Below are 12532 nucleotides of genomic sequence, written 5' to 3'. Positions count from 1 at the left end.
ACCACGCCAACTCTGGGACCAGGAGGAGCCGGGTGGGTGATGCCGCTATCTGTCCGCCCCATGGAGTCAAGTCACAGAAAGAGACGAGAAGATTTCCTCTCTGGGTCAGTGTGCGCGAAGGTGCAGCAGACAGATAAGAGGAGGACGCATATCTACTGCTATGTTTCCCGGAATATATAAGAAGGGCGTTTAGTAAGCAAAGTCACTACGTAACCACACGAGGAGTTAGCAGCACGGCCGCCGGTCACATTATGGGTGGGATGTAGCGGGTAGTGCTTAACCAGGCCAGTAGGGGTCCAACTTGTAAAATATTTTTTAAACTTCTACAAATGTTATAAATTAAAAAAAAATAAAATAACTACTGTTTTGCCCACAGACCTGATACTCCATCAGTCTTTACGATTTTTAATAAGTGGTCGTCATTTTACCGCTGCAGCCAATCAGGGGTTACACGCTCGCCATTTGTAATCTAAGTTCGGGTTGCAACATGAAGAACTGGATGTGCGAGGAAGCAAAGAAGTATTGTTGATTTTTATTTTTTTTTTAACATTTGCAGACTAATTAAAAAAAGTTTTAGAAAAGTTAAAAAGTTTTTAAAAGTTGGCTAACCTAAATAATAAAATATACAAAGTAAAGAATAAAGTTCCATTATTTATACTTTATTTTTTTTTCTGTTTCTGGGCAAAAAAAAGCATCCATACGTTCCGTATCCCCGAAAACGGTGCAAATAAAAGCTGTAAACTGTAAACTAGTACGCTATTTATAGTATTACTCCAAAACTCTGCCAAAATGTGATAAATTGGGAACAATGGACCAAATTCATCATTTGCATCCTCTTTTTTTTGTCTAGGTGTTTGCTGCAGGTTTTTTTTTACACCAAATTCTTGAAAATGGCGCACGCTGTCCATGAGCTCTAAAATAAAATGCTCTTTATTTTTGTATTTTACTGTTAACTTTGTGCCTTTTTAGAGAAAAAAAAGTCACATGTTACTGATATAAAATGTCTCATAATTTGTGCAAAAAAAATAAAAATAAAATTCTAGCATGTGTAAAATCACTCCAGATGGGGGAATGGAGTACATGTGCTCCAAAATTTGGTGACTTTTTGTTTTCTTTTTAATATAGCAATTGATTCATCAATTGGGAAAAATCTGGAGACTCCAAATTCTGCCCAAAATGTTCTAACACAGAAAAAAAAAAACACAGGCAAACACAAAAATAAAATTAGAAAGAAAAATAAGGCGCAAATAAAAAAAAAATGCACCAAACAATATTGAATAATCCTGAAAACCATGACGGAAAAAGATACAAAAGAAAGGATATTAGAAAATTGTCATTATTTATTAGGCAGCGAATAAAACCGGAATATCCCTTTAAGGGATTAGGTGGATCACTAGGGGGTGCACATTAATTTTATCTATTTTTTAACATTTTATTTTAGGGGGGGTCCTTCCTCTGAAATAAATTAGGAGACCACATATGAGCACAGCTAGTCCTACAGAACAGGAGATGCCTCCTGCAAAATGTTCTGCATCTTTTACAACTTTTGTACCATCTCTGCTTGCTGTCAGTGAACCGGAGCATGCTTGCTTTACAGGAGCTCTACAGAGCCAATACTACTTCTAGCAGCAGAGATATAACCAGCGCTGTACTGATGAGTGTATGTATGAAGCCGACAGTGTCTGCAGTGCTGTACGCTATCAAGTGCACTGGAAGAACTACAAGTCGCAGCATGCGCCTCACTGTGAGGACATAGGCATGAAGGAGGACATAGATGGCAGTCGTGACACCCACCTGTCTCCGGGGCAGCAGCCTCTTGGTGTTGGGGGTCAGTGCACTCAGATCCGGGGCTCTCTCTTCCATGTCAGGAGCGGTGTGAGCTGGACAGGTGCAGTGCGCCCTGCAGCCACCAGAGGGCGGGGAGGAGGCGCTTTCTCTAGGAGTGCTCCTGCTGCTGCTCTTGTGCAGAGCTGTGATGATTGACAGCTGCACATCACCTACACTCATCACATGCAATAGATCACGTATATAACATCAATGTTATTACTTACTTAAAGCTATATAGGGATATACACAATATAAACACTTCTGCATTTACAACTCCTGTTATGGCTTCTATTCATAACCTACAAAATTATTGTTTTTTTGATAGTTTAGTTTGTTTCTTTTTGTGTTTTTTTAAAAATCCCAAACCCGGTTTACCATTTTTGACTGCATACTACTAACAAATGTATTTTTATTCAACTTTGTTATTTTTTAAGTAGTTTGGGAGGGATAAAAAAACCCCATTACACTCTTTAAATTCAGCAATTTTAGCATTCACCATATGGGGCTAGATATAATTGTATTATATCAGAAAGTTACACACATGATGATTCCACATATCTATTTTTTTTTTAGATTTTATTTTCCAGGAATATGAATGATGATAACGATATTTCATTAATTAAAAAAAATACTTTTATTTTTTTTTTTTTAAACTAGGCCTCCTAAGGGCCCTGACCCTACAATCCCTTGTGCTGTAATATTGCAGTGTATTGTAAAGTTATATAACTCCTTTGAAAGAGGGGGATTCACCAAGCACAATAGGGTCTTATCCGGTGGAGATACTGGTCTAGGTGAGAGGTAAAGGACATTGTGGTCTCCTGATGAAGAAGTTGATTCAGCTTCGAAATGCGTTGGGAATAAACCACCTGGTCTAATACCTCATCACATCTTCCGGATTTCCTGAATCCAGCACAGCAGCGCGGACTATCACTCCTATCCTCCAAATCTGCAACATGAAAAACTCACCAAAGCGCATCATGGGAACATAGTCCAAGAAGTTAAACTTCTCTGATCAGAGCAAATAGACTAGAGTGCCAGCTGTATAACGCAGCCCACACCAAGCGGCATTGAGCAGGCTCAGCCATTCAGTGCTCGGTCCTAGTGTAAGAGATGATCCAAAGACCCTCTAACGCATAAGTAGACCCTAGTGTTATAATGGTAAGTGGGGTTTCTGTTATTGATTTTGCTTCGGGGCTCAGGAGCGTCATGTTACACCCCTGATCCCATTAAATCCTGCCAAATATCTAAGAAGATCCTTCAGGATTGACATTATGAGTTCCCACTGTTTTTGGTGGCAAAGATATTTCATACACCACAATGTATTGCTTTTGTGAATAACCACTGAATACTAGTGATTGGCTGCAGCGGTCCTGCAAATTGAAGGAACATGAGATTGGCTAAATGGTGACTGAAAAGGAGTGATGGGAATCAGGGCACAGACAGTCTTGGTCCAATTTATACGGCTGTCCGACTGCACCCTTATTTATGTTAATAATGTAATTTTTTTAATAAATTACTGAACTGTAGCAAAAAAGGAGGATTTTGGTTACTTCCCGTTAAATTTCTTTCTTGGAGTCTTCATTGGGGGACACAGGAGACCATGGGTGTGTGCTGCTGCCACCGGGAGGCTGACACTAGGCAAATAAAAGTTAACTCCTCAGCAGTGTACACCCATCAACTGGTACAGAGCTAATCAGCTAGTGAGAAAGCAGTAGGAGACGCAACTTCAGCATGCGCAACATCGGCATAACAATGGTGGGAACTACAGTATGTCGCTCAATGAAGGCTCTGAGAAAGAGACTTTACGGTAAGTACCCCAAATCCTCTTTTCTCTATTCCTTTATTGGAGGACAAGGAGACCATCGGATGTCCTGAAGCAGTCCCAAAGGTGGGAAATAAAAGAAGCGGAAGATCGCCCAGATCAAGACTAGGCCCAGGCGACTGCCGATAGCTGAGCCTTCCTACCTAAACTCACATCTGTCAAGGCATAGATATGCACTCTGTAAAACTTTGAGAAGGTATGTACTGAAGACCATGTAACAGAGTTGCGACGCAGAGGCCCGATGGCGAATGGCTCAGTAGGCCCCAACTGCACGGGTGGAGTGAACTTTGACCCCGATCGGGGGAAGTTTATCCTGTGTGCGATACACTTCCAAGATGGAAGAGCAGATCCAACGGGGGATTGTGGACTTAAAGGCATGAAGACCTCTGCAGTGACCCTCTGGAATCACAAAGAGTCGAAATGTCTGAAAGATGCAATTACAAACAAAGAGTCAGAATGTCTGAAATATGGAAGAGCAGATCCAAAGGGCGATTGTGGCCTTAGAGGCCAGAAGACCTCTGTGGTGACCCTCTGGAATCACAAACAAAGAGTTGGAATGTCTGAAAGTTGTTGTTCTGGAGCGATAGAGATGTAAAACCCTGACAAGGTCCAACTTGTGGAGGAATTGTTTCCTAGGATGAGTTGGAAGTGGACAAAAGGCAGAAAGGACTATGCCTCGTTAAGGAGGAAGGGGGCACTGGACTTAGACAGCACTACCTTGTCCTGGTGAAGGACATGGAAGGGCAAGCGGTACGAAAGACTCGCCAGCTTCAAGACACACCTGATGGAGGTGATGGCCACCAGAAAGACAACCTTCCAGGAAAGCAGGGGGAGAATAATGTCCTGAAAGAGCTCAAAGGGGGAAAAGAAGTGTTCCAAGTGCGATGGTAGATGTGGGAGGAAGAAGGCTTCCTCGCCCTGGTCATGGCCTGGATGACCTGGTCGTAGAAACCTGTGTTTTTCAGAACTGCAGCTTCAACAGCCATGCCATTAAATTGAGAGACTGAGATTCCTGGTGGATGAGGTGACACTAGGAAAGGAGGTCTGGATGATCCGGGAGTCTCTGCGGGATGACTGGGATGAGATTGACCACTTCTGCGTACCAAGCTTTTCTGGTTCAGTCAGAAGCCACAAAAAATGACTGTTACACCCTCCACTTTCATCTTCTTGATGAGTCTGGAAGTTACCGGCAGAGGTGGAAAGAGATATGGCAAGCGAAACTGCGATCAAGGGAAGACCAGAATGTTGGAGGCGATCAAGAGGGGGTTGCAAGACCTGGAGACGAAGCAAGGAACCTTGCTGTTCATCCTGGATGCCATCAGATCAACGTCAGGTGTGCCCCATTTTAGACAGATTTGCCTGAAAACAATGGGTTCAGGGACCACTCGCCTGAGGAGAGACCCTTGTGACTTGGGAAGTCTACTGCCCAGTTGTCTTGTAATGTGGACTGTTGATATAGTGGGCACTTTCTGTTCGACCCAAGCCAGAATCCAAAGGCCCTCCGACATGACGATTCTGCTTAGAGTTCCGCCCTAGTGATTTATGTACACCACAGCCGTGGCATTGTTGACCAGATGCCCATGGGGTGACCCGTTAAGAGATCCTGCCAGTGCTGAAGGGCATGGTAGATGTCCGTGAATACCAGGATGTTGATTGGAAGTGAGAACTTCTGAGATTTCCAGTGGCCTGAGACTGTGAACTGGTGAAATATTGCTTCCCAGCCATGCAGACTGGCGTCTATCGTCACAATCTGTCAGTGTAATGGGAGAAAAGACCTCCTGTGGCGAACAAGGGAAGATAGAAAACACTATGTCAACAACTGTCTAATGCCCCCTTCACACATAGCGAGATCGCTAGCGATATCACCGATTTTGTGATGCAATAGTGAGATCGCTAGCGATCTTGCTACATGTGACACTTACCTCCGACTCGGCTCCCTGCTGGATATCGCTGATCGCGCGAGATCGGGTCCATTTCTCGTCGTCGGCTTCCTGCTGGCGCCGACGAGCAACTCCATGGACGCAGGCGGAAGACGTCACCTTCGCTGAGTGTGACAGGTAAGTGACGACCCCCTGACCGCTGCTGCATTGCTAGTGAGATCAGCCTGTTTGGCAGCTCACTAGCGACCATTTAGTGATGCACCAGCGATCCTGACCGGGTCATATCGTTTTCGGGATCACTGGTGCATCGCTAAATGTAACGGGACCTTTACATGTGGAGGGAGAAGGATAAGGCTTTTTTCCCAGCGAGATAGGAGTGCGAGTCACAGAGTATGAGTTCTAAACTGCGCAAAGGGAACCGCCTCTTTCGAGGCTACTATCTTGATCAGAGACGACTTCTACATGTTGATGAGCCAGCCCATGCAAGACAATAGGAGAGGGGCTGTTTGGGTGTGTATTCATCTGCATTATATTGACACTTCATATGACTTTGTGCACTTTTTTGTATGCTATTTTATAATAAAAAATTATTGATATTTTTGCAAATCATCGCTTCCTCCCTTCTTTCTCTGGTTTTCATGCAAGACAATATGTAGAGAGTCAAGTGTAGACTCTAGCAGCAATCCCGGTAGGACGAGGCTTTGATCAGAAGCTCAACCATGTAGGGGACGACTAAAATACCCCTGAGGCAATGGAGGTCCGTGAAGACCGCCATGACCCTCGTGAAGACTCTGGGGCAGTGGCTAGAACAAAGGACCGAATGGGGAGCGCGCATCTTGAATTGAAAGTGAGACTCCTGGATGGCGAAGCGAAGCAACCTCTGATGAGATTCGCAGATCAATATATGAAGGTAAGAGTGTTGAATGTCCACAGAATAGAGGAACTTGATCCTGAAGTTGTGAAGTCACACTCACTTTTTGAGGAGATTGAGGTCCAGGATGGGGTGGACAGAAGCATTATTTTTTGAGACCACAAAGATATGTGAGTAGAAACCTGAAAAATGCTCCTGAGGAGGAATGGGAATGATGACGCCGAATTGACGAAGGTAGGTGACTGTTTGAAAGAACCCGGGAACCAGCAAAGGATCTCTTGGGGGTCAGGACTTGTAAAAAGCGGGATGAGAGATGAAAGCTCTATTTTGTAACCAGTGGAGAAGACCTTTCTGACCAAGGCATCAGCGACCACAGAGAGCCACACATCCCTGGATAGAAGGAGATGGTCGCCCACCCGGCTAATTTGTTGGGTGGGGGACCTAAAAGGATGCCTTGACAAAGGAGCTTGGCCCAGATGGAAACCGATTTGAACACCCACGGGAAGGAGCAGGTGGGACAGAGCGAGGACCCCGCTTGAGCAGCGATTCTTTCGCCATCCAAAAGATGGAGGATTGTGTTGGAGGACAGTGGGAAACCAAAGGGTCTATAACTGGAGACTCATCCCAAAGATTGAGTAGGTCAGAGAGGAAGGGGTACATGATATCCTGTCTGTCCGGATGCTCCCACCAGTGGGAAAATATCTTGTCAAGCTCCTTATGGTTTGAAAACACTTGGGAAGGGTGTTTTACCCTCTTGAAGGATGCTGTTGGTTCTGTAGTAGAGGAGTTCTGTTCCTTGATGTTAAGGGTCTGATAGCAAGAATCAGACTGTCCATCATGTCCTGCAGCTTGGACGCTTGCTCAGAATCCAGGTCCAAATCTGACTCAGAGTGGAGGTCAGACCCCTGGTCTGTATTGGGGCCACGGGAGTAAAAGCAGGAAACAAAGGCTATTCTGGAAGATGTGGATGGTGGAGGAGATCGAGAGGAGGAGGAATGGGAGTGCTTCCTTGATGTCATGCCATGACGGAGTGAACAACAGGGTGAGCCCGATCTGTCCTGGCATCGGCGTTTGCTGATGAATTAGTCAAACATTCAATGTCCAAAACTAGCTTCTGGGAAACACAGGCCAGGGGAGCATGGTCAGGAATATTAGACCTTGGGGAAGTCAGGATCTAAAGTAAAATTCACGGCTGACAAAGTGCATGGGGTTATGAGAGTAGGCCAAAGCTCGTTGATGGGCCTGAAATGAGTGAGGAGCCTGGAGGATTTGGTGAGTCCTAGTTGTTTTGTCCCTGACTGAATAACAAAAATATTGTGAACATATCTCAAAAATGTCTTGATATATTTAATGTAAGGATTTGCTAGGGAAATGACAAATCTGTCTTCATAAACTGCTAAAATCAAGTTTGTGAGAGAACAAGCTATTTGTGTCCCCATTATCATACCAGTGCCTCCGTTGCGGTACCAGTGTCCCCATTACGGTAACGTTTTACCCATTACGATACCAGTGTCCCCCATTAAGGTACGGGTGCGTTTTTAATACCATTTATCTAGGAACCTAAAGCATTATGTGTGAGGATAAAGTTCACATACAAGTTCAAGATATTCCCTGAATAGCGTTCCAGGAAAGCCACGAAGAAGGGTCGGTCTCTCTCTCTCGTTTTTCCAGGCCGCGGTTGCTTAAAGCTTCACCCTCTTGCCGGCTGCAGAGGATCCGTATACAAAACGGATCCAGTGGCATCAGTTTGGCCCATGACGGAGACTGATCCGTTTTTTAACCACCTGGCGGATTGTGACTGACCTTGAAAGACGGAAATGTGAAACAGGCCTTATCGTTACTTTTGCCACGAGATTTGATAAATTTGGAGCCTCTTTAGACGTAACATTTTGTCTAGAACAGATTTTCCCTTATAAAAGACGTCGCAAAATCGCTCTACTAGTTGGGTGTTGTAAAAAAAGTTGCATTTAAAAAATATGACTAAAAGAGGAAAATGCTGAGGAACAGGCTCTTGGTGCTAAAAAAAAAAGGAAATTTTTAAATATATTATATTTAAAAAAGAATTGGTGTAAAGGCTGTCAAGACACAGCAGTCAGGTGACTCGGGACACTAGGGGGCGCCCTAGCTCGCCCTACTCCCCAGGATACTTCTGAAGGTGAAGATGCCGGGGCCTCCGCCCTTGCCTCATCTCCCGAGTTAGTCCGCCATTTGTTCTCTTCTCCCACCCAGGGAAGAGGGGCGCGTACACCAACCCGACAAACAAGGCAACACAAACAAGGGATAAGGAATTACCACACATACAAACCAAGCAACAGTCACCAATGACTCCTTCAACTCTCCTTCTAAGGCCGGTTTCACACGTCCGTGTCTCCGGTACGTGTAGTGACAGTTTTCTCACGTACCGGAGACACTGACACATGTAGACCCATTCAAAAGAATTGGTCTTTGCAGATGTCAGTGTTTTCACAGACTGTGTGTCTGTGTGCAAAACACAGAGACATGTCTGTTTTAACTCGGACACACGGCCCACAACACGTGCTGCACACATGCACACGGAGAACTGTTCACACAGTCCTCCGTGCTCACGGACGGCCGCCGGGAAGAAGTAGCTACTGTAAGCGCTGTTCCCGGCGGCTGGTGCTGACCACGGCTGACATTCTGCTCTCTTTCATTTTAAACGTTTAACCCCTGTTCTGCCAGTCACGTCCCACGGCGTAAATCCATCTCTGGGAGTTAATACACTTACAGTCGGAGCACTGCCAACACAGCCGCTCCCGATTGTAACTGACTGGGGAATGAATGGGAGCAGCTGGCGCACGCTCTAACTAGCGGTGACGTCACCGCTCATCACTGAGTGCGCGCTGCTCCATTCATTCCCCAGTCATTTACAATTGGGAGCGGCTGTGTTAGCAGCGCTCCGACTGTAAATGTATTAACCCCCGAGATGGATTTATGCCGTGGGACGTGACTGAGTGCCGGACCGGTAATGTACATTGTTGGTTTATTACGTTCACCTTTTTTCAGAAGATCGATGGCTTTGCTAAGGAATTACCAGTGTAATAAAGATTATAAAAATGTGTGTGTTGTATTCATTAAAATAATTTATTCTAATTGTGCAAGTGTGTTTATTTAGCCCTTTATTTACTGTAGGATTAGTAATGGAGAGGTGTCTTATTGACACCTCTCCATTACTAATCCGGGCTTAATGTCACCTTATTATAGAAAGGCGCCATTAACTCCTTTATTGCCCCACTTGCCACCACTACAGGGCAAGTGGGAAGAACCAGGCAAAGCTCCAGATTAGGCGCATCTAATAGATGCGCCTTTTCTGGGCAGCTGGGGGCTGCTGTTTTTAGGCTGGGGGGGGACAAGATCAATGGCCCCTTACCAGCCTGAGAATATCAGCCCTCAGCTGTCGGCTTTAGTCAGGTTGGTTGTCAAAAATAGGTTGGACCCCACGCCGTTTAATTTAAATAATTAAAAAAACAGCGTGGGGACCCCTCTATTCTTCACAACCAACCTGGCTGAAGCTGACAGCTGAGGAATGCAGCCGGCAGCTGTAAGTTTTGTCTGGTTGGTTAAGAAAATGAGGGGGACCCCACATCGGGTTTTCATTCATTCTGCTCTCCTGCCGGCAGAGCAGGAGAGCAGAATTACAGCCGCGGTCAGCACCAGCTGCCAGGAACAGCGCTTACTGTAGTGCTTCTTCCCAGCGCCGTCGGTGTGGTCCTGATGCGGCACACGGTTGCCACACGGAGGTACCACCTGTCCACACGGACAGCTCCGGTACCAGTTTTTCCGGTACCGTAATTATCTGGATGTGTGAAACCGCCCTAATATGAACTCCTCTCCCTCCATTAGCCATGTAGCAAATGCTAGCTCTGACAAGGATTAGTAACAGAGCCCAGATTATAAATGGGAAAGGAGTGGCTAACTGAGCTGTGAGCACAGGGATTTCCAACATGGCCGATTATTTCTTCTGGCAGAACAGGGGTTAAACATTTAAAATGAAGGAGAAGTGCTTCTTTCCAGACGCTGTGGTCTTCTGGCTCCACACTGTCACGGTAACCCTGTGATAAACGAATTAAGATGGCGCTCAACTTTTATAAATGTGTCTGAGAACTGAAAATTCTGGGGTAAAACAAAATGGGGTTGATTCATCATTGCATTTGCGCCATTTTTTTCTCTAGTCTTTGGGTGCAAATGAAAATCACTTTTAATTCACGCCTATGTTATATATGGCCTTTTTTTTTTTTAAATGTTCTGTTTGCCAATACGGATATTTGGGTTTCCAGATGTTTTTGGCCAATTCAATTGCGAAGTTGCCAATTTTTCGTGAAAACGTACCTCTGCTCCTCCTTGCCGTAGAGTAACTTTACGTATGCCAAATAATTTTAGCAAAAAGTTTTAATATGGTAAAGAAAAAAAAAAGGGAACCGGCCACCTTGCTCTGAAAATTCCTTAATCTGCAGGTAAACAGCGTCACAATGCTGCCCGGCCACCTTACTGGAAGGGCAGCTACTGAGAAAAAATGAACTTGCTTTGTCTCAGGAGATGTCAGCTTTTAGTTAAGTGTGTGCACGATGCAGCTTCAGTCACCGCTCGACTATACTGTGTGTGCCTGCTCTAAGCACCCCCCTGCCCTTTCACAGCAGGCTCTACAGTACATCTATGCAGAGCCAGCTGTCAAAGTGCCAAGGTGTGGTTCCAGCTGATGCTCACAGTTGGGGCCCAGTTATTTCCCCTGTAGGGAGGAGGACCCCCCCCCGTAGAGTGTCTGGGCCGGAACCAAGGGGACCGCCGTCTGGGTTCCTAGAGAAACGGTACCTGGGGGACAACGGAGCTACTGATAGTGACAGGTCAGCAAGGGGCGGGGCGAGTATAAAGGGGGCAGGGAGCGCACCGTGAAGTCAATTGGTAATACGCCAGACACAGAGAGACTGTGGGGGTGTGACAGAGCCAGAGTGACTGACGGCGACCAGAGGAGAGATCAGCAGCAGAGATCTACGGCGGCCTTCAGAGAGGAGGTACCGAGCTTACCAGCAAGAGACTGTCGCCGCTCTCCAAATTGGGCCCGTGACCTGCCCACGGTTGTCCTCAACCGCTGCAGCTGCACTCTAGCCCGTTGTCTCCTGCAGCCGCTAACATGCCACTTCAGCCTGTGGTTGCGGCCTGCCCGCTGTCGCCCCGCCTCCGTCCTTGGTTGCAGCCTGTTCATCACCGCCCACAGCTGCCATTACCCCGCTGCAGTTGGGGCCTGCTCCTCGTCTACGGAGAGACTCTTTGCACAGGCCCAGTCCGTGCGCGTGGCCTACCAACCGCCACTCTTCTAGACTACGTCACTACTCTGCTTGGGGGTGGGATGGAGCCCCCATGGACTCGCAAACGAACGGGACCCTGCTGTGGCTACAGGGGATTACCGCAACGAAAGACTTCCTTAGGGCCTGTTGTGCCCCAACTTCTCCTGGGTGCTGAGACGCCTGAAGACTACTACAGTTTCTCAACAGCTGGGCCCAGCGGCTGCGACACCAAAGCAGCCACATCAGCGACACCAAAGCAGCCACACTAGCGACGTCAGGAAGGATAAGTTGACTTTAGGAAATAAGGACCCATGGTTGGCCTTTTCGTGGCCCCATAATATCCGGCCTTGCCGGGTCAGTCGCATTCTCGTTAAAAGAAAAGTGTTATTGTTGTTGAGTCCCTGCAAGGACAATTAGTGTTACCCCTTTCTGGTTGTTCAGTATAGCCCTAGCGGCTCCAGTTCATAAACGTTACTTTCCAAAACAACACTCAGTCTCGTGTCTCGTCACTGCATCCTGTGAACCTGCTGTTACCTACACCCGTGAGCCGCCAGCTTTCAGTTATAGGGGCGGTGCACGGAATGAATGCGGTCACCGCTCAGGGCTCATACTCCCTTGCGAGAGACTCGCATGAAAACCTGGCACTGCCGCCGACATTCAGACTAGAGCGTGCGGCTACAGGTATTGCTATACAGCCGCATGCTCCGGTCCCAGTGCTGGCGGCAGTGCCAAGTTTTCATGCGAGAGACTCACACGGGAATCGTGCGAGTCTCTCGCAAGGGAGTATGAGCCCTGACTGAGCGGTGACCACATTCATTCCGTGAACCGCCCC

At 46.5% G+C, this 12532-nt stretch overlaps 1 protein-coding gene across 2 annotated transcripts in view; it reads right to left on the bottom strand.

Moving 5' to 3' along the window:
• MFSD2B (MFSD2 lysolipid transporter B, sphingolipid) overlaps positions 1 to 2007 on the bottom strand; it is a 115290-nt gene extending 113283 nt beyond the window's left edge. Inside the window, exon 1 of one of the 2 annotated variants that reach the window (XM_073568308.1) lies at positions 1795 to 2007. In XM_073568308.1, coding sequence (XP_073424409.1) covers positions 1795 to 2007 — 213 coding nt within the window. The remainder of the gene's footprint in view (positions 1 to 1794) is intronic. The other variant, XM_073568309.1, reaches the window with a different exon arrangement.
• Positions 2008 to 12532: the final 10525 nt, after the last annotated feature.

The sequence above is a fragment of the Dendrobates tinctorius genome, unplaced genomic scaffold, assembly GCF_039654945.1.
Source record: "Dendrobates tinctorius isolate UK_male_01 unplaced genomic scaffold, ASM3965494v1 ptg000021l, whole genome shotgun sequence".
Taxonomy (NCBI): domain Eukaryota; kingdom Metazoa; phylum Chordata; class Amphibia; order Anura; family Dendrobatidae; genus Dendrobates; species Dendrobates tinctorius.
This window is presented reverse-complemented; position numbering and strand designations above follow the sequence as displayed.